This window comes from Ovis canadensis, chromosome 4, assembly GCF_042477335.2.
Source record: "Ovis canadensis isolate MfBH-ARS-UI-01 breed Bighorn chromosome 4, ARS-UI_OviCan_v2, whole genome shotgun sequence".
NCBI classification, from domain to species: Eukaryota; Metazoa; Chordata; class Mammalia; order Artiodactyla; family Bovidae; genus Ovis; species Ovis canadensis.
The window spans coordinates 59800565-59827886 of NC_091248.1; the positions used below are offsets into that span (position 1 = coordinate 59800565).

The following is a 27322-nucleotide window of genomic DNA, read 5'->3' on the forward strand; positions in this document are numbered from 1 at the left end:
GAAGTGGATTCTGGGGAAAGAAACTGGCTTAGACAGGATGGCATGTTTGGTTAAGGCTGAAGTAGAGATTTTGCTATTAGGTGAGGGTGGGGAGGATGAAGAGAGCCTACATGCAGAGATAAGTTGGAAAGAGAGGCAGGGTCAGATCATGGAGGGTCTTGAAAGCAGGTTCAACACAGCAAATGGAGGCAGTTATAGGAATTGATGCTGGGAGGAAAAAAATTAGGTTTTTATTGAAGAATACTTTCATAGATGTATGGAAGACTTGAACCAAAGATATAGCTATAGATACACAAGGAAAAGAATTGGCTTAAAAGATATTAAAAAGATAAAATAAATTGGTCTTAGACACACTAAGTGTACACATGGATGAAAGAATGAGGAAAATAAATATTACTTAGATCTCTGTTTAGTGACTGGGTTGAAAATGTCACTGACCAGAACTGCAATAAAGGAGACCAATTTGGAGGAAATGTCAAATTCATTTTAGTATATACTGAATTCAAGGTATCTATGGAATCTAAATGTCAGTGTCTAGTAAGAATAAAAATGTGTGCATGTATGCTAAGTCACTTCAGTCATGTCCAGCTGTTTGGGACACTATTGATTGTAGTCCACCAGGCTCCTCCAGGCAAGAATACTAGAGTGAGTCACCATGCCCTCTTCCAAGGGATCTTCCCACTAAGGGATCAAACCCATGTCTCTTAAGCCTCCTGCACTTGCAGGCAGGTTCTTTACTGCTAGCGCCTCCTGGAAAGCTCAACAATAACAATCAGTCAGTTCAGTCACTCAGTCATGTCTGACTCTTTGTGACCCCATGAACCGCAACACTCCAGGCCTCCCTGTCCATCACCAACTCCCGGAGTCCACCCAAACCCACCGTTGAGTTGGTGATGTCATCCAACCATCTCACCCTCTGTTATCCCCTTCTCCTCCTGCCCTCAATCTTTTCCAGCATCAGGGTTTTTTTCAAATGAGTCAGCTCTTTGCATCAGGTGGTTGAAGTATTGGACTTGAAGCTTTAGCATCAGTCCTTCCAATGAACACCCAGGACTGATCTCCTTTAGGATGGATTGGGTGGATCTCCTTGCAGTCCAAGGGACTCTCAAGAGTCTTCTCCAACACCACAGTTCAAAAGCATCAATTCTTCGGTGCTCAGCTTTCTTCACAGTCCAACTCTCACATCTATACATGACTACTGGAAAAACCATAGCTTTGACTAGACGGACCTTTGTTGACAAAGTAATGTCTCTGCTTTTAAATATGCAGAGAGGTTGGTTATAACTTTCCTTCCAAGGAGTAAGTGTCTTTTAATTTAATGGCTGCAGTCACCATCTGCAGTGATTTTGGAGCCCGGAAAAAATAAAGTCAGTCACCATTTCCACTGTTTCCCCATCTATTTGCCATGAAGTGATGGGACTGGATGCCATGATCTTAGTTTTCTGAACGGTGAACAATAACAATAGCTAACATTTATAGAGTATTTACATGCTTGCCAGTGTGCTATGCACATGTTTACTGCATTTAATTCTCACAACTTTACTATGTTTCTTCTGGACACAGAATATTGTGCCAGGATCTTGGGAACGGTATGGGATGACCAAAAATGTAGGTACTATTATTTTCTCTATTTTACAGTTAGGGACTTGAGGCTTTGAAAGATTACACAGATAGAAAGTACCAAATAAGAAATTGGAACCAAGGGGTACATAGTACCAAACTCTGTTCTCTCAACCACTTTGTGTTACAGCCTCTCTGAGTAAGCACCAAGCAAATGCACAGAGCTCAGGAGATGAAAATCACAGGTGTGAGTGAGATTACCAGGGACAATATAAAAAATGTCTAAAAGAAGTCACTAGATAGAGCACTCCCAATTCCAGAATATATCAATGGGAAGTTTGAGAACTCATTAAGGAAACTGAGAAACAGCAAGGAAGTCAGGTAGGGTGAAGATCAGAGTCCTCTGGATTGGTTGGCACCTACTGGGTTATGGATGACCTAGAGGATGACTGTTTCCATAGAGCGTTGGCAGGAGAGGTCAGGTGGCATGGTTAGTAGGAAAGCCTGAGAATACACACTACTCTTTCAAGAAGCTAGAGTGTGAGAAAGAATGATGGTCAGAGAAGTATTCGCATTTAGACAGAGAATTTCTGCTCAGAACAGCAGTGGCTTTGGCCTATTTAAGCACTGAGGAGGAAGGGATGGTGAAGAGGAAAAGGCTGACAATATGGGAAAGAGAAGGCAAAACTGTTGACTCAGGTCTCAGAGGAGAAGGGGGGAATGCCATTCCACTGAGCTTATGTTTTTTTCTGTAAATGTGTTTTGGTCTTCCTCTTCTATATTTGGACTAATAATATCTATATTAAAGGCTATTTATGAACAGGATGTGAAACTCCCTTATATTGCCACTCAATTCCCATGCGTCTGGTATGATATTCCACATATGCCCATAGGGGACACAGTATAATATGTGTGAATTAATATTAATGAATTCCAATGCATACAAATAAGATTATGAAAATCTGTATTGATGGTTACATTAAACAACCGAATCTTCAAGTGTAAAAATAAGGTTGGATTAATAGGTTACATGAAATAATATTTCACAAGAGCTAAAATAAAATTGTAATTTATGTGTGTTTACAACAGCTTTGCTCTCTCCCAAGTGATTATATAGATCCAATCCTAGGTTTTTTCCTTCAAAATATGGGGGACTCTAGCAGATTATATAGCAGCTTGAATAGAAAGTGTATTTCTGTAGGCATCCAAAAGAACTCAATGTCAAATTCTTCTCAGGCATAAATCTTGATATTTTGACTTTGGACTAGATAAAGCTGTCAAAGAGGGAATGTATATAGCCCTGAGAACTGAAAAGAAGGTTGTTTAAATCTATGTTCAATCATCTTAGCATAAACAGCATCAGTCCAAAACACCATTCTTCAGGAAATTAAAAAAGGAGTCAGACCCACCTAGAGCCAGTAGCAAGGAATTTTACTGTGGCCCCAGTGAGTTCTCTCTTCATCATTCCCTTAATCTTGTCTGTTGTCAGGATCACTTATGGACACATTTTGCCAGCCACCGTCCTAGGAGGATATCAGTTCTTTCAACTATTGGGTAGTTTGTAAGACCTTGAAGAAAGACTGGGGAATTCTGTATGATTTTACCAGAGTGTCCTAATTCAGTTCTCTTTGTTTGTAAATTACAAAATGCAGAATCTCAGGAATAGCAGTTGGAACTGCTAAACTGAAATGTAAACTACCAAATAGCCATGGGGAAAACAGATGTCTTTAGCTAGCAGAAGTTTTATCACTGGGCACATTCAGGTAAAATACATCATTCATTACTTTTCACTTATCAATCTAAATGGATATGCTGCTCCTGCTAAGTCGCTTCAGTAGTGGCCGACTCTGTGCAACCCCATAGACAGCAGCCCACCAGGCTGCCCCATCCCTGGGATTCTCCAGGCAAGAACACTGGAGTGGGTTGCCATTTCCTTCTCCAATGCATGAAAGTGAAAAGTGAAAGTGAAGTCGCTCAGTCACGTCTGACTCTTAGCGACCCCATGGATATGGTGAAACTCAATTCTGACTATTAGTCAATTTTTACTTGTTTTGTCTGAATTAATTTTAAAAAGTTGCATTTCAAGATACTGGAAAGGCATTTAGTAATACAAGTTACTAAGCACTCAAGAATAGCCAATGGAAAATTTCAGTAGCTCTGACCTACAATTCATATAATATTTGGGTATAAAAGGTATTCTTTTTTCCTCAGCTTTACTGAGATATAATTGATAAATGAAAATTGTATATATTAAGAAACACAACTTGATGCTTTGATGTATATACATATTTATCTTAAAATAATTACCACAATCAAACTATGGAACATATCCATCACCTCACACTGAGAGGTTAAAAGAATGAGCTCATTCACTTTATAGACTTACTTACTGAACTTTTTAATCTTCTCCATTTCACAGTTTAAATAAACTTTAGCCAATTCTTACTAAAAAGGATTAAAGAATTCCTGAGTTCAGGTCTGAATGAAATAAATACACTGCCCACCACCATGATTCAACGGCCCTCAGAGAACGCAGGCACACTTTCTACCCCTCACTGCTCTGTGGGTGATGAACAGCAGAAAAACTGCTGTGCCTGGCAGAAGGTAGCCAAGGTTTACTGCTCCAACTGTAAGCTTGACCCCGTTCCTCCTAACATAAAACATTTGCCTTTGGTTATATCCACTTCCATCAACCCAACAACAGAGAATTCCAACATGGTTTATAAATGGCATGCACCCTTTGGGGGCACTACAAGGCACAATTACTGGAGGCTGTTAAGTCTGCCATCTGGCCTTGCTAAATAATCTATGTGTACGTTTGAAGAGTCTATGCCAAGAAGTACACAGGCCAATGAATATACACACACGCTGTAATCTCCCTGCCCCCACCTCCACCATGATCTGTGTTCACGGCTGGATCAGCAGTGACCATGCTGATATACTCATATCAGCTTCACACTTGCCACTTTTGTCTCACAAGGGCTCAAAAGTGTGTGTTCTCTTCTAGGTGTTCAGGGAATTAAGGCAACAGTAGTGATCTTGTTTTTTGAAGTAGTGGCTCCCAAGAGTTTTTAATGTTGGATTTTTTTAATTTAAGAATCTATTTGGTAAAACAGAACCAACCTTGAGGCCAGCCAGAGATCTGGATTCTAATCCTGCCACTTATGGGCTCTCATGTAGCTCCAGTGGTAAAGAACCAGCCCGCCAACGCAGGAGCCACAAGAGACTCGAGTTCAATCCCTGGGTCAGAAAGACCCCCTGGAGGAGGGCATGACAACCCACTCCAGTATTCTTGCCTGGAGAATCGCATGGACAGAGGAGCCTGGTAGGCTACAATACATAGGGTCACAGAGTCAGACACAGCTGAAGCCACATAACATGGCACACAACACAACACATGCCAATATAAGCGGTATACAGTTTGTCAAGTTAACTTCCCTGGCTTCATTGCTAATCTACACATAAGGAAACTAGAGATCCAGGATCAAAAGTGTAAATTCAAATATCATTCCTCAATCCCAGTCTGCATATAAGACATTCATTAACATTTTCAGCAGATTCTTTCTGCATGATTCTGAGGGATATGGATTAGGTCTGGAGCAGCTCTTTGTAGACTGTTTGATTGTAATTTCTGCAAAATATTGATTTCTACTATTTCCATTCAGGTTTTCAGTCAATTCTGAAACTGCCTAAATGTTTTGCTTTGATCACCTCTAACAGTAGTTCACAGTGAAAATAAATAGTGACAGACTTTAGAAAAGAAAATAAACAGTGACAGATTTTATTTTCTGGGCTCCAGAATCACTGCAGATGGTGACTGCAGCCATGAAATTAAAAGATGCTTGCTCCTTGGAAGAAAAGCTATGACCAAACTAGAAAGCATATTAAAAAGCAGAGACATTCCTTTGCCAACAAAGGTCCATGAGGTCAAAGCTATGGTTTTGCCAGTAGTCATGTATGGATGTGAGTTGGACAATAAAGAAAGCTGAGCACCGAGATAATACAAACGTATGTTGGAATCTTTGCTGTATGATTTTTCATTGTCAACTGTTAGTTGCCTAACTGTGACTCAAGCAACTTTATATACTGAAAAGATTTGTTCATGAAAGTGACTGAATTTGCAGTAATGCAGACAAATACTATTATATAGCTATTTCTGTGTTGATTTTGCTATGGAATCCATTTTTTTTTCCATTTTGAAATACTTGAAAAATTCAACTCTCAGCCATATAATTATATTTTGGTTAATATCTGACCTCGCAAAGTTTTATACACTTCATTACGACATATAAAAGTTTTACTCTTTCCAGAGTAAAACAAGATAAATCTTTGCATATGTTTTTAAGTTACTAAGACAGGCAACTGGGTAGATGTCTTTAAAATGCAATTTTACTTAGATTTAAAGTCAAGTCATGAATTTAACTTGATGAAGCAAGTGAAAAGTAAATATCTATGAAAGAAAAAGCTGGCTTAAAACTCAACATTCAGAAAACTAAGATCATGGCATCTGGTCCCAACACTTCATGGCAAATAGATTAAGAAACAGCAGAAATAGTGACAGACTTTATTTTCTTGGGCTCCAAAATCATTGCAGATGGTGACTGCAGCCATGGAATTAAAAGACGCTTGTTCCTTGGGAGAAAAGCTATGACCAACCAAGACAGCATATTAAAAAGCAGAGACATTACTTTGCCAACAAAGGTCCGTCTAGTCAAGGCTTTGGTTTTTCCAATGGTCATGTATGGATGTGAGAGTTGGACCATAAAGAAAGCTGAGCGCCAAAGAATTGGTGCTTTTGAACTGTGGTGTTGGAGAAGACTATAGAGAGTCCCTTGGACTGAAAGGAGTTCAAACCAGTCAATCCTGAAGGAAATCAGTCCTGAATATTCATTGGAAGGACTGATGCTGAAATTGAAGTTCTAATACTTTGGCCACCTGATGCCAAGAACTGACTTATTTGAAAAGACCCTGATGCTGGGAAAGATTGAAGGCAGGAGGAGAAGGGGACGACAGAGGATGAATGTTTGGATGGCATCACTGACTCAATGGATATAAATTTGTGCAAGCTCTGGGAGGTGGTAATGGACAGTGAAGCCAGTGTGCTGCAGTCCATCGGGGTCACAAAGAGTCGGACATGCCTGAGCAACTGAAACTGAGATGAGACTGAGAATTGTAGTTAACATAACGCTACCATATCTGTCTTTAAAATCACCTAATGACATTTGTGGACAATCCCACAGATACCTTCTTGGTCTTTGCTATAATGTTATCTCCTTAGTGAGGCCTGCCTGACTTATCTGCCACCCTATTTAAAATTGAAGCCTGCCTTTCTCCCCTCCACCCAACTCTCTTTTCTTACCCTGCCCTATTTTTAGGTCTTCTTATTTTTCCCTGTAGTACTCTCTACTTTCTAACATGGTGTCACATTTACTCGTTTAATATATTGTTGTTGTTCAGTCACTAAGTCACATCCAACTTTTGGTGGACTGCAGCATGCCAGGCTCCTCTGTTCTTCACTATATCTTGGAGTTTGCACTGAACACTGACAGACTGATACTTTCTAATTGTGGTGTTGGAGAAAACTCTTGAGAGTCCTTTGTATTGCAAGGAGACCAAACCAGTCAATCCTAAAGGACATCAACACTGAATATTTACAGAAGGATTGATGCTGAAGCTGAAGCTCCTATACTTTGGCCACCTGATGCTAAAAGCGGACTCATTGGAAAAGACACTGATCTGGGAAAAAAACTGAAGACAGCAGGAGGATGAGACGGCAGCGGCTGAGGTGATTAGACAGCAAGTCCGTGATCCATGAATGGCGCATTTATTATATCTCATGCTAACCGTCTATCCTCTCCACTACAATGTAGGCTTCAGTAAAGCAGGGATCTTTACTCTGTTCACTATTGTATCCCAAGATCTAGCTTAGTCTGGTACATAGTATGCATTCTATAATCCTTGTTGAGTACTGTATGTTAAATGAATCCCTGCTTCATTTTCTACTGCTGGTGAATGAACCTAAGCATCTTCCACTTTCCAAAACAATTGGGGGTATACAACCTGGCACCGGCCTACCCCCAGTCCAGACTGGAAATGAGAAAACTCTGCTTCCTCATCTGCCCTACAACTGTCAGCAGAATTCAACTGGATAGGTGCTTATAATTACTTAGGACCCTGGGATTCAAGGTAAAGACATAAAATCCCCAAACATGGTTTATGTCCAAGAGCATTCAGAGGACTCATTAGTTTTTAGATGAAAATCTGTGAACAGTTTTCAGATTTCTTAGTGCAACGATTCATAATTTCAACCCAAGGTCAGTATAAGGAACATTGCTTTGGTAATAGCCACACTGCTTCATGGTGTTTTATAGCAAAAGTTCAGAGTTAAAGATTTTTTTTCAGGAGAGACAGATTTTTCAAATGTATAAAGTATAAGGTCAGCAACCATTTAGAGAGTATCTTCTTTATGCCAAGCATTGTTAGATATTAAAAAAAAATTAAGTCATGGTTGCTGGATTTAGGAAGCTTCAAGTAAGAGTGAGGGGACAGACTTGAGTATTTAAACAAATAATCATGACAACATGGACCAATCACATTATGGGAGCCAGGAAAGACCTCACAGAGGAACAGACATGGGAGTTGTAATTCAGAAGTTTCCTTCAGTTCCTAGAAGTGATTTTTTCCACCTGCCTCAGCAGTTGTCCCCCTCCTTCATAAGTATAACTTTATATTTGTTACTTTAGTGATAAACTTAAAATAGTACAACTTGAATAATACTGAAACTCACTATAAAAAATAGAAAATGCAGATAACTTTGAAGGAAAAAAAAAAAAATCTGTAATCTCACCACACTTATCTAGTTAGTCTTTTTATTACCTATTGGCTGACCCCGGATACAATTTTGTTCCAGCTAGATGCCTTCCCTTTTCATTTACTGAGCTTGTGTTTTGTGCCAGAGATTCTAGAGTTTGGTAACACAAAACCTGGACCTAGACCTACTTTTCTGATTCAAAAATCCTCATAAAGCCTAAATCCAAAAGACAACGACCATCTATTAGCATCATTCTCCCCCAGGTCTCAAGAAAGGAAAAGCAGCCCTTGACATCCAGAAGCTGGCCTGGCACTCACGGTTGGGCCGTGGTGCTCTTCTGGCAAACAGAAACAATCTCACAGAACATCAGCTTCAGACAAAGCCACTGTAATCATGGTGGGTCAAGACCCACAGGGCCACTCTGTAATCACACCTGAATGTGAGCACAACCAGAACACTGTCCAACTCACAATACACCGTGTATCCCTCTTTCCTGGCTAGTAGAAGTGACTGTTGCTTCTTTATCAATTACAGTCTTAGCCTGACTCTGCTCTGCTTTCCCTTTGGAAAAGATTTATTGAGATCCTCATCCAGAGAATACACCTACTTGCTGATAATATCCAATTCAGAGCAAAGCTCCTTCTCTTTAAACTTCAACCAAAATCATAAAATATAGGCCCAAATAATCATAATGATTGTTTTCATAATTTTCCAGTCATGCTGTTGCTGTTGTTTCATTGCTCATTCATGTCTGAGTGTCTGACTCTTTGCAACCCCATGGACTGCAGCACACTAGGCTTCCCTCTCCTTCACTATCTCTTGGAGCTTGCTCAAACTCATGCCTATTGAGTCAGTGATGCCATCCAACCATCTCATCCTCTGTTGTCCCCTTCTCCTCCTGCCTTCAGTATTTCCCAGCATCAGGGTCTTTTCCGATGAGTCAGCTCTTCACATCAGGCGGCCAAAGTATTGAAGCTTCAGCTTCAGCATCAGTCCTTCCAATGAATATTCAGGACCGATTTCCTTTAGGATGGACTGGTTGGATCTCCTTGCAGTCCAAGGGACTCTCGAGAGTCTTCTCCAACATCACAGTTTGAAAGTATCAATTCTTTAGTGCTCAGCTTTCTTTATGGTCCAACTCTCACATCCATACATGACTACTGGGAAAAAAACCATAGCTTTGACTATTCAGACTTTTGTTGGTGAAGTAATATCTCTGCTTTTTAATATGCTGTCTAGTTTTTCATAGTTTTTTCCCTAAGGAGCAAGCATCTTTTAATTTCATGGCTGCAGTCACTGTCCACAGTGATTTTGGAGACCAAGAAAATAAAGTCTGTCAGTGCTTCCATTTTCCCCCCAACTATTTGCCATGAAGTGATGAGACTGGATGCCATGATCTTAGTTTTCTGAATGTTGAGTTTTAAGACAGCTTTTTCACTCTCCTCTTTCACCTTCATGAAGAGGCTCTTTAATTCCTCTTTGCTATCTGCCATTTGGGTGGTGTCATCTGCATATCTGCCTTCTCCTATTCTGGAATGAGTACTAAATCAAACTGTTCAACTCTAGGTGTGCTCCTGATGGTCTCTCTCTACAAGGCAGTGAAAGTCTTACAAGGCAGTAAAAGTCTATAAATACTGTCTGGAAGAGAGAGAGAGACAGAGAGAGAAATAGAGACAGAGACAAGAGAGAATCCATCTTTCCCTTGAACCTGTTTTCCACTTCAGTGGCCTTTCTCTCCTTTCCTTTAATACTAGATTTTTTCAAAGCCTCAACTTTATTTTTATTTATTTATTTCAGGCAAGTCTTTATCAGGGCCCCTGCTGCAGCATTAGGGAGCAAGAACAATCAATAGTTTCCCTTGTCAAAGCCTCAAATTTAAAAATGTTTCACATTTACTTCTCAACTCACAACAGTTTGTCTTCCCTTGACTGTCAGACTATAAAGCTTCGGCAAGAGCTTTCCAAGCAACCAGGCTGCCTCGTGTGGTCTGGCCACTCTTGAAACCATCCTCACATTAAATTGCCAATGACCTGTTGATTGAAAATTTCTAAAGCTTCTTTCTTGTTCTCCTCGCCATTCTTTTGGAAGCCTCTGTCCCTTTTGAATGTCTCTCCCATGTTGAAATGTTTTCCCTAGTACCTCCACTTCTGAAGCTTGTTCCTTCTCCAGAATTCTTTCTTTCTCCTGCCCCTGCAATCCCTAACATTCCACACTAGCCTCTTCCTCCCTTCTCTGGGGAACTCTTGGGATGAGTACATTACCTCCTCAGCATCCATATGCTGGTGGCTCTCCAGCTGCCTCTCTACTCAGCAGGCTGCTGGAGAGCCCTGTCGGAAGGAAAGCAACTTCTCAGAGCTAATACGTTGAAGTCCAATTTCATATTACTTCAACTATTCATTCATTCAATAACATTTATTGGGTGCACACTATCTAATGGACATTGTGGAAGGCTTTAGAGATTCAGTAGGCTTCCTTTGTGGCTCAGCTGGAAAAGAATCCACCTGCAATGCAGGAGACATGGTTCCTGGGAAGATCCCCTGGAGAAGGGAAAGGCTACCCACTCTAGTATTCTGTCCTGGAGAATTCCATGGACTGTACAGTCCATGGGGTCGCAAAGAGTCGGACACGACTGAGCAACTTTCACTTTCACTTTTTAGAGATTCAGTAATAAAGAGCCCAGTTCCTACCCTCAACGAGCTTATAGCTAACAACAGACAAGGCATGTGTGTTAATGTTCTTATTACAGTATTAAATATCACTTATCAAATGAATGAATGCATGCTTAAGTAAGAGACTTCTTTGAAAGGCAATGTAACGTGAGGGCTAATATCATGAACTATTGGCCAAACTGCCTGGACTCTAATGTCAGCTCGATCAGTTTCTAACTGTGAGATCTTAACCAAGTTATTCTCACTGTACCTTTGTTTCCTCATCATTCAAGTGCAGATAATAACAGTTTCTTCTTTACAGGGTTGCAGTAATAAACAAGTCCATGTTTGTAGTGTGCCTGGTGTGCATTATGGCACACAGTAATGCTGGCAGGTTTTCCATTTGTATTATTCCTGGGCTTTGAGAGTTATGTCACCATGCATAACAGTTGCCAAGACCAGCTCGAGGAGGAGCATAAAAGGAATTTAAGATTTTTTTTTTTCCAGGAGAAGGTAATACCTAAGCAGGATCTGAAACCCTGAGCTAGATAAAGATAAGAAGATGGAAAAGGGTCGTTCAGACAAAGAAAACAAGGAGTATAGAGTGTCAATAACATGAGTGATTGAGAGACAGGCATTTCAGGAATTTTAAAGAGAAATGATATTATACATGTTTCAATGCCATTCTCTCATCCAGGATACAGGATGCTTGGGGCTGGTGCACGGGGATGATCCAGAGAGATGATATGGGGTGGGAGGTGGGAGGGGGGTTCATGTTTGGGAACTCATGTACACCGGTGGTGGATTCATGTCAATGTATGGCAAAACCAATACAGTATTGTAAAGTAAAATAAAGTAAAAATAAAAATTAAAAAAATAAATTAAATAAAATACTGACAAATTTTAAATAAAAAAAATAAAGAGAAATGAAAGGATAACAACAAATGAAGCTGAGGAGGAAAACTGAGGCCAGGTTGTCAGAATTTTTCTTATACAGCAGCAAGGGATTTTCCTCTGATGATAAATTATTGCCTCCAATTGAGATATTGAAGGGTTTGAAGCAGAGTAATGATAGAATCCTATTTCCATATTAGCAGCTCTGTACAGAGAACAGAAAAAGTGGGAGCAGGGAAAGTAGGGAGGAGGCTAGTACACAATTCCCCAAAGAGGGGCTAGGCCCTGATCTAATGGGAAGCAGGAGAGAGGGGGAATCTTCTAACACACTGTCAGTATGTTTTCTGAGTCTTTCACTTTATAAAAAAACATGTTTGTGAAAGCGAAAGTGTTAGTCGCTCAGTCGTGTGCAACTCTTTGAGACTTCATGGACTACAGCCCACCAGGCTCCTCTGTCCATGGAATTCTCCAGGCAAGAATTCCAGACAAGATGGCCTGCCATGCCCTTCTCCAGAGGATCTTCCCAGCCCAGGGACTGAACCTGAGTCTTCCACATTGTAGGCAGATTCTTTACTGCCTGAGTCACCAGGTGCAAACTATTATATATAGGATGGCTAAACAATACAGTCCTTCTGTACAGCACAGGAAAATATATTCAATATCCTGGGACAAACCATAGTGGGAAAGAATATAAGAAAAACCATATATATATGTGCAACTTTGCTCTATAGCAGAAATTAACACAACATAGTAAATCAGTGGTAAATCAACTCTACTTCAATAAAAAATAGTTAATATGCTTATCCAGTAATCATCTTGTAATAATATCTATACTCAAGCTCCACAAAGCAAAATTTGCTTTGTTTAAATCCCTTAATTTAATTGAAATTTAAAAAACTACCAAGTATGTTGGGATTGAAAGATACTGTCCTGTGGTATAGACAGACTGTCATTTTACCCTCTTTAACACTTGGCTATTTCCCACCAATGAATAGGAAATTATTACATGTTAAATTTATGTTATTTTATTTGAGGATATAATTAATGTTTTAATCAGAAGTAGATAGGGCCAAAATAAATATATGCTTTATAGCACCAATTATTTCCCTTATTATTCCTGACAGCAGGAAGCCATCATTCTTGTCAGTATTCTTTCCACCTTATCTTGGATGGATTGATATGGTTTCAGTTGATTAGGTGCTGTTGAAAAGCTCAATGTTTTCCTCTGGTCCTGGGCTGAAAGGCATTTTTTAATAATATACCCATCTACCATCATGTAAATTATGGTCAGGCATAACACTACTATGTAAGGCACTTTCTTCCTCACTGGTTGAGAATTTTTTCCCATTGATTTTTCTTGTGTTTTTTTTTTTTTTTCTTTTCATTTCAAATGAATCCAATCCCAACAATTTATGTACAACAGAAGAGGCTCAAAAATCCAAGGCTTAAAATAAATCAGTTTTTAGGCAATGATAAATGTTAATAAAATTAGACATATCTTCTGACTCTATGCAATTTTCTGGACAGAAAACTGCATAGTCAGGAGAAGATACATAGAATATATATGGTGTTCTATATTTTTAGTAAAGTGAACACTTTTATAGTCTGAAAAAAGATTTACAGTGTGATAGATTTCTTCAGCCTACTACAAAGGCTATCACACTTTTTCATTCTCAAAAGTCACAGAATACAAATCTGTTCAAACAAAGAACACTGATAACATATCTGCAGCTAGAATCAGAGTGGGGTTTTCTAATTTGAGTTATTATATAAACAATCAGAAGTTTTATAGTAATAGTTATCAAGTATCACATTACTTAGATAAAGCTATATTGGTGATATACATATTGCTACAAATAATAAATAGCACTATCTTAAGCCTTTCAAAAACCCACATAATTTTCCTCATTTCTCTCTTAAACCCATTAGAGTCTCTTCAGCAGAGAGATAATTAGTAGAAATTTCCTTCAAATTCACTATTGCAATTAAGTTAACAAGTTTCCTCAAATATCACTCTGTAAACAAAAATTGACAATATGTCCATGATGATGGTGAAACTGGGATGATATATACAAAGACTGGCTTCAAATATATTAATTGTCAGGATGCTTAAATCAAGGAACATATGTATGGCCGAGGAAAAACTTGTATTCAACCTATCAACATTTTTGGAAAGGCTCATATGCTAAGCACTGTGCCAGTTTCTAGGGCAGCAAAGAGCACTAAGGCATGGTTCCTATACTTGAGAAGCTCAGTCTCTCAAGGATGATATCCATCACTTTTCAGAAGAAAGTTCTATGTTAAGTAGTAAATACAACAATGAAGACACAAGCAAAGTTGGGTAGAAGCTCAAGAGGCAGTGGGAATAAACTTGTGTGGGGGCACAGACCTTGGTATTTACCTTTCCATTGCGTGCACATGCATACATTTACATATGTGCATCTATAAGTCTTTGGTATAAGACTTTTGTGAGAGTCTGGATGTGTATGAGGCAGTCACAAAGCTTAATGTGACTACTGAACATATACCTACTGTACCTAAAATGATGCTGCATCTGAAATTAATACTGCACATGGTTGAAACAAGTATATGGATGCTATACAATGCTCATATATAACATAACCAAATATTAAAAGCAATAAACATTTTTGACAAAGTTACTAAGAAATTTAAGTAGTAAATTAAGCAGGTATGTTTCTGTAAAATTCTAAAATTACTAAGATTCATATTTCTAAGACAACTAAATATAATTCATTAAGAAAAAAAAACTATAAGAAGATAAATTTCCTGTTGGTTTATTGTGCTCACAGTTAGTATCTTCAGAAGCCTACAGATCTTTATTTGTAAGTAGCAACAAGATAATTATTAGATATATTAAGGGGTCAATAACTCCATTTTCAGAGCATATGATCAAGTAATAGTCATGAAATGCTTACTCAGTACCATGAATAATTTTGACACAACCAACATGAAGTAGTCAAAGATGATTCTTACCTCCTTGTTCACACAACTGCTGGGCTAAAGCATCTTTGAAGATAATCTGGCCCCTGTGTGTTGCTGTAGCCCTGGAAATGAATAGGAAACGGTTAACACAAATCTTGTAATAAGTTTGGTGATAACAATGTATTTTTAAACTTTTTAAAACCTTATTTTAAAATGTTACATGGACATGATCTTTTTTAAAATGAGTGCATCTAAACAGAGATGAAAATGAATAATAGAGTCAAGGCTTAAACCAAAGCACCTGCGTTGAGAATTATCTTCTGGTTGGTTTTACTTTGTAAAGATACTCTAACATTTGTGGGTTTATTCTGAAAATTGCAGGTGTGAGCAAATCTTGGGTAGGGAAAAAAGCACAGAAAGGATGTTTATTAAAATCATTCTTCAGGAGACCTTGATATTAAATGTTTTGTAGTACAATAATGATATTAGCACTGGAGGAAGATGCCCGTAATGTACTTTTTTCTGATATCAATGGTTACTATAACACAGAGATTTGAGACCAAGAAATACATTTTTAAGGTTGTGTTTTGTTTTTAAAGAGGCCTATTCTGAGCTTTCATAATATAAAGTCTGTCATAATAAAATACACCTTTTCCCCCACTGGGTCTAATTTACCATTTGAAGAAGATGTGCATCTTTTACCTCCTCTAATCAGAGCTGTGCACATGGATTCATGAAAAAAATAACATCCTTGTAGCAGATTTGTTATTCAATAGCTATAATAGGAACTGTCTTATTAGAGGAAGAATTATTTATGCTTTATATTTGAAGTGTTTTTTCTTAAAAAAGATTTTTTCTTTTGGTACATAATGTATTATCTAAACAAATTTAAAACAGGAAATTATGCCTCTTCATAAGAAAGTTGATTTCAGAAAATAATCTATACAAAATCTATTTAATAACTAAAATGTATTAACACCAAATCTCAACTTTAGTTCTAGCCAAAACCAGGCTAGGACAAAAACAATTTGATCCAGCCCTCATTTACTGAAGATGGATTACATTCAAGGCACTGGACTAGGTCACAAAAGGCAGTGTTTGGCCTCTGCGTCTCCCCTCCATATGTGCATCCCTCAATGGACATCTTGCCCTTTGTCCAGCCCATTAGGACTCATGGTTCCCAACATCCCCATTCTGGTCTCCAGGTGGATGCATGTTCTTCCTCCATGCTGCAGACCTTACTGATTTCTATAACGCATTGGACTGTTACTATTGCTAGTGTCAGTCCCCCAGGACCCAAGTCTCTGGAAGTAATCTGATCAACTAAGCCATGCTGAAGTGTTAATGGGTGATACTGCTCCAACTAACATATTTCAGCTGTGACACTGAAAATACTATACTTTAACACACACAAACAATGACACAGTAGTGGGAGTTTTGAATAGTGGGAGAGAGAGATTACTGGAGAGAAAAATCACTGGGCAGCCTTCAACTCCCATTCTATATGATGTTTACAAGGGTAATCAGCCCTTGCTACTGCATATTAATCATTATTGAAACCACAGATAAACAGATACTACCACTATCCCTATATAGTCACATGTATTTAAATGGTTTTCGTTGCTTTTAACAAGCTGAAAGTGAGATGGACTAAATTAAGGACCAATCCAAGCCATAAACAAGACCCACAGACCCACAAATTAATTACAAGCTTTATTTCCAGAGAGAAATGGAAATTTAATTTACCTAAACAAATCTCAATCAAGTCAAGTGCTTCCAAGTTCACATATACTTCCGACAGCAAAACAGCAATTATAAATGTAGATTTTTAATTTGACAGTGACTACAGAAGGGATATATTTTCTGAAATCACTAACCACCAAGAAAAGTCCTGCAACGTACAGTATTTAAATAATCATTCATTTTAGGTGTCTTTGGATTATAAGTATATAATATTCTTATGGTAATATTTCTCATTGGTCCACACACTTAGTTATCATTGTGCCAGTGTATGGCTCTGAACATGAAGGAGCCAAAGTATTCAAATAAAATTCATGTCACAGAGGTTCTGCCTTTTCGCTGGAAATCAGAGGTACTGGTATATACACTGGTCACTGCACAGAGCCCTGTAAATAGTCCAGGCCACTTCCTCCACTACTCAGTTTCCTCAGATTTAGAATTTCATTCATGCTCTTAATTTTGCTACTGGGGTTCAATGAATGAATTTCTAAGAACTATAGAACAATTAAAACTGAATAAATTTTTATCATCTAGTCAAAATTTCTTTAGCAGTGGTACTCATTTTTCAAACAAATATTACAGAACGCCTATATATGAACAGGGGAGCTCCAGCTTTTGAAGTTGTTGGGTTCCTTCTTTTCAGCTAGCATGCTCCCTAGGGCCCAGTCTCCAAAAGTTCCTGGTATTCTTCCCTGGAATACTTGGGGATTTGAAGTAGAAAAGTTTGAAAACCATTGAACTATTCTGACTCTTTACAAGAAACAGACGCCCAGGGCGCACCTGCTGAAGGTCACATAGCCTGATAATGGCAGATAGAACCTGATTTCAGGTCTTGATTCCAAGCCTTGGATTCTTCTCACTGCATCAGTAGTTTTCAAAATGTGCTCTATAGTGTGCCCAGGGGTCTCCAAGGGAGCCCAAGGGATGGGCAGCAGGAAATGCTTCAGGCACCATTAATTCATCTAGAGCATCTGGTTCTAACATATGTTCTAAGTATTTAATTCTGTTTGAAGAAAGGGTTCAGCAGTTTCAAACTGGATTGATGAGCACACTATGTGCTCAATGTCATTATCAGAAGTCCTCTGCTTGGGAGAAATAAAAGTAGTAACAATAATAATGTGACTGATATAGGTAAGTATAAGGCAAACATATACATATATCATGCATATATATATATGTAAGGGCTCTATATCTGTTGTAAGGGCTGTATGTAAATTAAGTCAATTAATATCAACAACAACGCTAATAGGTAGGTACTATTACCCTCATTTTCCTTGGACACAAAACTATTGTTTCAGCTGCTTAATATCTTGTAACTGGTACTAGGTCAGTAGTCAAACTCAGGCAGTCTGAATGTCAAGATCTTATTTTATGTTGTTCAGTCATTCAGTTTTGTCCAATTCTTTGTGACCCTGTGGACGCAGCACACCAGGCTTCCCTGTCCTTCACTGACTTCCGGAGCTTGCTCAAACTCATGTCCATCAAGTCGGTGATGCCATCCAAGCATCTCATCCTCTGTTGTTCCCTTCTCCTGCCTTCAATCTTTCCCAGCATCAGGGTCTTTTCCAGTGAGTAAGTTCTTTGTATCATGTAACCAAAATATTGTAACTTCAGCTTTAGTATCAGTCCTTTCAATGAATATTCAGGACCGATTTCCTTTAGGATGGACTGGTTGGATCTCCTTGCTGTCCAAGGGACTTTCAAGAGTCTTCTCCAACACCACAGTTCAAAAGCATCAATTCTTTGGCACTCAGCTTTCTTTATGGTCCAGCTCTCATATCCATACATGACTATTGGAACAACCATAGCTGTGACTATACTATACAGACCTGGTCGGCAAAGTAGTATCTCTGCTTTTAAAACACTGTAGATGGTGACTGCAGCCATGAAGTTAAAAGATGCTTACTCCTTGGAAGAAAAGCTATGACAAACCTAGACAGCATATTAAAATGCAGAGACATTACTTTTTTCAACAAAAGTCCATCTAGTCAAAGCTATGGTTTTTCCAGTAGTCATGGATGGATGTGAGAATTGGACCATACAAAAAGCCGAGCACTGAAGAATCGATGCTTTTGAACTGTGGTGTTGGAGAAGACTCTTGAGAGTCCCTTGGACTGCAAGGAGATCAAACTGGTCCATCCTAAAGGAAACCAATCCTGAATATTCATTGGAAGGACTGATGCTGAAACTGAAGTTCCAATACTTTGGCTACCTGATGCCAAGAACTACTCACTGGAAAAGACCCTGATGCTGGGAAAGATTGAAGGCAGGAGGAGAAGGGGATGACAGAGGATAAGGTTGTTGGATGGCATCACTGACTTGATGGACATGACTTTGAGCAAGCTCCAGGAGTTGGTGATAGACAGGGAAGCCTGAGGTGCTGCGGTCCATAGGGTCTCAAAGAGTCAGACATGACTGAGGAACTGAACTGACTGACTAGGTTTATCATTAGCTTTTCTTCCAAGGAGCAAGGATTTTTTAATTTCATGGCTTCAGTCACCATCTGCAGTGATTTTTGAGCCCAAGAAAATAATGTATCTCACTTTATAAGTATTACATTAAATTGTCATTGATCTGATTCAAAGACTTGATGGTAGTTTTCCATCTTTTTTTTTTTTTTTTTTGGAGGAGACCCTGCTTTCTGGGCCTAATCTTTAAATCCATGCCTCCTAGAGACTGTGCTCTCTATTCCAACTTTTCAGTCAATTTCTCTTGATCACTTCTCTCATAGGGTTGAGTCCTTTGGCTTCTATTCAGATCACTACAGTTCCCTTTGAGCTCTGCCCCATTTCCTCCATCAGCCCCCGGATCCCTTGCATCTCTCTTATTTCCTACCAAATAGAAACATGCTGGATGCCAAGCTTATTTACACCACTGTCCAAGTCCTACGATACAAGGACACAAACATATGCATTGACAAATAATCATCATGTACATCACTTCCTATACAAATCTTTAAATCCCTCAGATCACATTTTTAAAATACACATCCTACAATAGGTGCCTGGTTAGGTGACTTTAAGGGTCTACTACTTAGCACCTTATCTTAGGGGGAAGAAAAAGCAGAAGCCTAGGTAACCACCAAGAACCCAAGTTCCATTACTTTTACACATGGAAGGCCCCAGGCTGTGATTTTCCTCAGTAAGGGCAAGCCTACTTTGAACACATTCAGTGTTAATGAAGTAATTCATGGTGGTTTACTGAAGAAGCACAGTACTTACTTCAAATATTTTATGGAAATATATATTTATATAAAATATATTTAAATATATACATATATAGTCAAAATATAAATGTATAAACATAAATACATCTAAATATAAACATATATTTATATATTCCAAAATTGCTAAAATCACAGTAATTGAGAGTTAAAAGACCCTAGAGGTTATGTCTTTCAATTTTTAACCCATGATATATTTGTCTTTCTACAAGACCTTCTAGAACTAACACCCAAAAGAGATGTCCTTTTCATTATAGGGGACTGGAATGCAAAAGTAGGAAGTCAGGAAATACCTGGGGTAACAGGCAAATTTGGCCTTGGAGTACAGAATGTAGCAGGGCAAAGGCTAATAGAGTTTTGCCAAGAGAACACAGTGGTCATAGCAAACACCAACAACACAAGAGAAGACTTTACAAATGGATATCACCAAAACAGACATACAAATGGACAATACCAAAATCAGATTGATTATATTCTTTGCAGCCAAACATGGTGAAGTTCTATACAGTCAGCAAAAACAAGACTGTGGCTCAGATCATGAACTTCCTTATTACCAAATTCAGACTTAAATTGAAGAAAGTAGGGAAAACCACTAGACCATTCAAGTATGATCTAAATCAAATCCCTTACAATTATAAAGTGGAAGTGACAAGTAGATTCAAGGGATTAGATCTAATGGCATGCCTGAAGAACTATGGACAGAGGTTTGTGACATTGTACAGGAGATAGGGATCAAGACCATACCCAAGAAAGAAAATACAAAAAGGCAGAATGGTTGTCTGCAGAGGCTTTACAAATAGCTGTGAAAAGAAGAGAAGTGAAAGGCAAAGGAGAAAAGGAAAGATATACCCATTTGAATCCAGAGTTCCAAAGAATAGTAAGGAGAGATAAGAAAGCCTTCCTCAGTGATCAATGCAAAGATACAGGAAAACAATAGAATGGGAAAGACTAGAGATCTCAAGAAAATTAGAGATACCAAGGGAACATTTCTTGCAAAGATGGACTCCATAAAGGACAGAAATGGTATGAACCTAACAGAAGCAGAAGATATTACAAAGAGGTGGCAAGAATACACAGAACTATACAAAAAAGATCTTCACAACCCAGATAATCACAATGGTGTGATCACTCACCTAAGGCCAGACATCCTGGAATGCAAAATCAAGTGGGCCTTAGAAAGCATCACTGTGAACAAAGCTAGTGGAGGTGATGGAATTCCAGTTGTGCTATTTCAAATCCTAAAAGACGATGCTGTGAATGTGCTGCACTCAATATGCCAGCAAATTTGGAAAGCTCAGTAGTGGTCACAGGACTGGAAAAGGTCAGTTTTCATTCCAATCCCAAAGAAAGGCAATGACAAAGAATGCTCAACTACTGCACAATTGCACTCATCCCACATGCTACTAAAGTAATGCTCAAACTTATCCAAGCCAGGCTTCAACAGTATGTGAACTGTTAACTTCCAGATGTTCAAGCTGGATTTAGAAAAGGCAGAGGAACCAGAGATCAAATTGCCAACATCTGCTGGATCACCAAAAAATCAAGAGAGTTCCAGAAAAACATCTACTTCTGCTTTATTGACTATGCCAAAGACTTTGACTATTTGGATCACAACAAACTGTGAAAATTCTGAAAGAGATGGGAATACCAGACCACCTGACCTGCCTCTTGATAAATCTGAATATAGGTCAGGACACAACAGTTAGAATTGGACATGGAACAACAGACTGGTTCCAAATAGGGAAAGGAGTATGTCAAGGCTGTATACTGTCACCCTGCTTATTTAACTTATATGCAGAGTACCTCATGAGAAATGCTTGGCTGGATGAAGCCCAAACTGGAATCAAGATTTCTGGGAGAAATATCAATATCCTCAGATATGCAGATGATACCACCCTTATGGCAGAAAGCGAAGAAGAACTGGAGAACCTCTTGATGAAAATGAAAGAAGAGAGTGAAAAAGTTGGCTTAAAACTCAACATTCAGAAAACTCTTAGTTTCTCATGGCATCTGTTCCCATCACTTCATGGCAAATAGATGGGGAAACAATGGAAACAGTGAGCTTATTTTGGGGAGCTTCAAAATCACTGCAGATGCTGACTGCAGCCATGGGATTAAAAGACGCTTGCTTCTTGGGAAAAAAGGGAAAGAGGGAAGAGAAGGTGACGACAGAGGATGAGATGGTTGTATGGCATGACTGGCTCAATGGATGTGAATTTCAGTAAACTCCGGTAGTTGGTGATGGACAGGGAGGCCTGGCGTGCTTCAGTCCATGGGGTAGCAAAGAGTAGGACACAAATGAGTGACTGAACTGAACTGGTAACAATATATAGCTATGGTATATGGTGACAGGCATTTATTTTCAGAATTATATTATGCAATTTATAGCTCTCTTTTGGGAGGAAGTCTATCAAAGTTGAGATGCTAATAACTATGTTGGTACTACTTGCAACTTAATTTTCGATAATTAGCAGTAATTTTTCAGAAGAGTTCAGAAAATATCCTCATTGTTCAGTGTTCTGGGGAGCAGACCAAATTTCTTGAATAAGCTTCTAATTAGTACTTATCTTCTTGGGAGATGCATAGGTTTCTACAGCAAGTTTGCCAACAAGAATCCCTGTTAAATAAGTAATTTTAAAATTAGAGGGATTGTTAACGATATATCATTTGAAAAGCTCCATAGATTCTATCAGATGAAGAAAGTTCATTATGGATACCATATTCAGAGTTTGAAACAGCCTCTGTTATGAGTTTTAAAAAACCACCATATTCTAATTTTAACTGCATTCAGAGAGCAACTGTCTAGTAGCCTGCCCAAGCCATTTAACAGTGAGTGTGTGTTGTGGTGATGTACGAACCTGGAGCTCACAGTCCCTGGAATCAGAAAGATGAGTGGGTGACCACAGGGAGCTGCCACTGATAAGCTGAATACATACTTCTTTAATTACTTGAGGCTTCAGATTCTCTATATGAAGACAGGGTTAATCTCAACAGTTATTATTTAAAGATAACAACATTTACTCTTAAGATACTTATAGCCTCTCTACCTAAATAGATTTCAAGCTTTTGGAATAGTAGAAATAGTTAATTAAAAAGAAATTAATTCCCCACAAGGCATCTGTCATAATGGCAGATGAACATATGAGTGAATCAAAACAATTTTCAGCTCACAATTTGCTTCTGTTCTGAATATTGCCATCAAGTTTCCAAAACAGGACTGAAAAGGAGTTTTAGTATAGTTGCTATAACACCTACCCAAGTGTACTGTTTCATTATTTCACAAATCAATTTGCTCCCAGATTAACCTAAGAATCATTTAAAAAAGAATCATTTTTCAACCTAGGACAATGTGCACTCTCTTGATTGGAATCTCTTTCCAGATTCATCCCCATGCAGTCACAGCTTTCACACTGTGTGAGTTTTCTTTCTAAAACTGCTTGACATCCTTCTGTGGCTCTCCATCACTTAAAGGAGTCTGTCAGATTCCTTAGAATGACCTAAAAGGTTTTTTAGGATCTGGTCCCTGCCTAGTATGTCTAGCTTCACCTTCCATGGCACCTTGTAATTGAGCCACAGAGTAGTCTTCACAGGTTCTAGAATGCCTGGTTTCTTTCATGCCACTCCTTCCCCAGTTTTTCACATCCTATCACCTGTCACTGAAGACTCTTGCCAAAAATCTTTTTTTCATCCTCTAAAATTTATCCAGAAATCTCTTTCCCTTACAAAACCTTCTTAGACCTCCCGGGTAGTGTTAGACATCTCCAAGGATAACACAGCCTCTTTTCTTAGCCTTAACCTAAAATGAAATGAAAGTCACCCAGTCATTTCTGATTCTTTGTGACTCTATGGACTATACAGTTCATGGAATTCTCCAGGCCAGAATACTGGAGTGGGCAGCCTTTCCCTTCTCCAGGGGATCTTCCAAACCCAGGGATTGAACCCAGATCTCTGCAGGCAGATTCTTTACCAGCTGAGCCACAAGGGAAGCCCCTGACTTAAGGACTTCGTAATTTAAGGTGACATGACTTGCAGCCCAGGCCTTTCTTTTCACAGTTATTCTTATAAATTGAAACAACATGGAAAGAAGCACATTCATTCATGACTGCCTGACCTTGAAGTGAAGAAGTGAAGTCGCTCAGTTGTGTCCGACTCTTTGCAACTCCATATACTGTAGCCTACCAGGCTCCTTGGTCCATGGGATTTTCCAGGCAAGAATACTGGAGTGGCTTGCCATTTCCTTCTCCAGGGGATCTTCCTGACCCAGGGATCAAACCCAGATCTCCCGCATTGTAGGCAGATGCTTTACCGTCTGAGCTACCAGGGAAGAACCTTAACCAACAATAAATTAACACTGAGCGAGTGAGTGAGTGAAGTCACTCAGTTGTGTCTGACTCTTTGCAACCCCATGGACTGTAGCCTACCAGGCTTCTCCGTCCATGGGATTCTCCAGGCAAGAATACTGGAGTGGGTTACCATTTCCTTCTCCAGGGGATCTTCCGGACCCAGGGATCAAACCTGGGTCTCCTGCATTGGAGGCAGACGCTTTAATCTCTGAGCCACCAGGGACCAAGGCTAAGTCACTGTAATCTGTACTGAAAGGTTAATATTATGGACAGTTAATCAGATTGAAAAGGAATTGATTGCCTCAGCATACAATAAGATGTTGTGAATACACGTATCTCTGAACCTGGAAAAAATTTTATCAAAGGCTTTGTCTGTCTTTGAAATTTTAACAACATGCTTAATTGAAATATAGATTAAAGACCTTTCAGTGCAACAAAATATCCTTGTCTATTCAAGAAGAGAGATAGTTGGCCTATAGTCAGATTTCTGGAATGGAGCACTAGCACTGATATATAAGAATGAAATAGTTTTTTCTGAAAATTTAACAGGAAATCATTGAAAAGAAAGATCATTGTTTATAATAGAGTTTAACTTCCATTAAAAAGTGAGCAAGGCATAACTAAAGAAAATTCCATGAATGATATTCCTCATCTAACATTTATCACTGAAAGAAGTTCAGAAGCATTCTGCATATGGAACCAGTTATGGGAATTTTCCAAAGAGTAAATTCCAACTGTAAATGTAGTTTGAAGGTCTTTGGGTGGAAAAAAAGAAAAAGAGAAGGAAAGAAAAGGAGATAGGAAGAGAAAAGGAAAGAAGGAAGGGGAAAAGAAAAGAAAGAGAAAGACAAAAAAAGAAAAGGAAAAAAGTTTGGGCTTACTACAAGAAAAAAAGCCATTTTCTGTACAATCAACAGATTCAACCCATGCCAAACAATTCTTCCAAAGGACATTTACCATATAGATGTTACACTCTTTGCTTTTATACATAATTTTTTTTAAGTATGTATTTGTGTTTTATTTCTGTAAAGAATTTTGATACTTTTAGTGTATGAAAAGAGATTTCAGTAATGAAAGTCCAATTGACAAGGTAGGAGTTTGAATTGAGATAGTCTGACATGAGATCAGGCCTAAAATCCTAACTTCTTTTCTCTTTTGATACCTTTTCCACAACAACTTTACCTTTCTGATATCTGGGAACATCTTACTATACACATCAAAAGAAATTCACCAGTTTCCCAGAAGAGAAGTGGGTGATGACATGACCATCACTGCCTGCATATATGGGAATCTGGCAAAACACAGATGGCCTATGTTCATCTGGCAGTGAACTCCGGGAATTGGTGATGGACAGGGAGGCCTGGTGTGCTGCGATTCACGGGGTTGCAGAGTCGGACACGACTGAGCGACTGAACTGACTGATGGTGTTGTATGCATTAAACCAAATGTAACTGAAACCCTGATTCTCACTTAAAGTATTTTCAATAATACTGCTATGTGACACTGCATTGAAATAAAGAACCATAATTTTGGTTAAAAAGCACTGACAGTCAGGGATGTATAATACTAAAGGCAAGCAAACATTTATCACTAGTGGAGTTTTATCCTTTGTTTACTTTGTAAATCAACAGTAAAATGGATTTAGGGAGGGAAGATAATCTCCAAGCAGGTAAAACTATGTTTTGTTTTGTCAGCGTGCAAAAGGATTGCTCTCATCAACTATTTAAAGAAGCACAGCTGCCAAATTTCTCAGGATTGATCACAGAATTTTAAAGGAAGGGAAGGCTGACTGAACTGATTAGCAAAAAGGATTACACCAAGGTCCCAAACATCTTCAGAGGCTCCCAACTCACGTGCTATGTTTCTAAAACTGAATGGAGGGGTACTCCATATCAAAAATGAAGAACTTTTTATTGTCTAGATTCTAAAAGAGCTTGAGTTTTATCAAGAATTAGCCTGGTTCAGAAAACCACAAGTAATACAACCTTGATTATAAACAACAAAAACGATGTACAACTTTTCGTATTAAAAAGATCATGTTCTCTCTGCCTCTACTAAATAATTATTCAGAAACCCTTAAGGATTATGAATCTGTTGAAGCGCTGAGATATCAGCCTGCTTTATGCTGCTGCTGCTGCTAAGTCGCTTCAGTCTTGTCCGACTCTGTGCGACCCCACAGACAGCAGCCCACCAGGCTCCCCTGTCCCTGGGATTCTCCAGGCAAGAGCACTGGAGTGGGTTGCCGTTTCCTTCTCCAATGAGTGAAAGTGAAAAGTGGAAGTGAAGTCGCTTAGTCATGTCCGACTCTTAGCGACCCCATCCATGGGATTTTCCAGGCAAGAGTACTGGAGTGGGGTAGGCGCTCATATTTCTTGGTCTGCTCAGGTGACAGATGATCAGTTCTCAGCAAGTATATTTTGAATTAGTTTGAATTGTGTCTTCTATAATAGGCTACATGTACCCTAGGCACAGGAATTTTTGTCTGTCTTTTTTGTACTTGACATATTATATCCATGCAGTAAATGTTTGTGAAACACATGAATGGTTGGTCTGCATTACCGCTTACCATACAATGTTAGATGCTTTAAAAAGTAATCTATGTGCTATTGCATAAGAAACACTGAGGAAGCTGGTTAGGTGATAATAGATGGTCAGTTCAGTTGCTCAGTCATGTCCGACTCTTTGCAACCCCATGAATTGCAGCATGCCAGGCCTCCCTGTCCATCACCAACTCCCGGAGTTCACTCAAACCCATGTCCATCGAGTCGGTAATGCCATCCAGCCATCTCATCCTCTGTCATCCCCTTCTCCTCCTGCACCGAATCCCTCCCAGGATCAGAGTCTTTTCCAATGAGTTAGCTCTTCATATGAGGTGGCTGAAGTATTGGAGTTTCAGCTTTAGCATCAGTCCTTACAAAGAAATCCCAGGGCTGATCTCCTTTAGAATGGACTGGTTCGATCTCTTTGCAGTCCAAGGGACTCTCAAGAGTCTTCTCCAACACCACAGTTCAAAAGCATCAATTCTTCAGTGCTCAGCTTTCTTTACAGTCCAACTCTCACATCCATACATGACCACTGGAAAAACCATAGCCTTGACTAGACAGACCTTTGCAGGCAAAGTAATATCTCTGCTTTTGAATATGCTATCTAGGTTGGTCAT

The 27322-nt window shown here is 39.0% G+C and overlaps 1 protein-coding gene across 1 annotated transcript in view; it reads right to left on the reverse strand.

Annotated features, from left to right (window-relative positions):
* RELN (reelin) overlaps positions 1–27322 on the reverse strand; it is a 538096-nt gene that overhangs the window by 303449 nt on the left and 207325 nt on the right. Inside the window, exon 4 of the mRNA XM_069587839.1 lies at positions 14908–14978. Within this exon, the coding sequence (XP_069443940.1) occupies positions 14908–14978 (71 nt within the window). The remainder of the gene's footprint in view (positions 1–14907; positions 14979–27322) is intronic.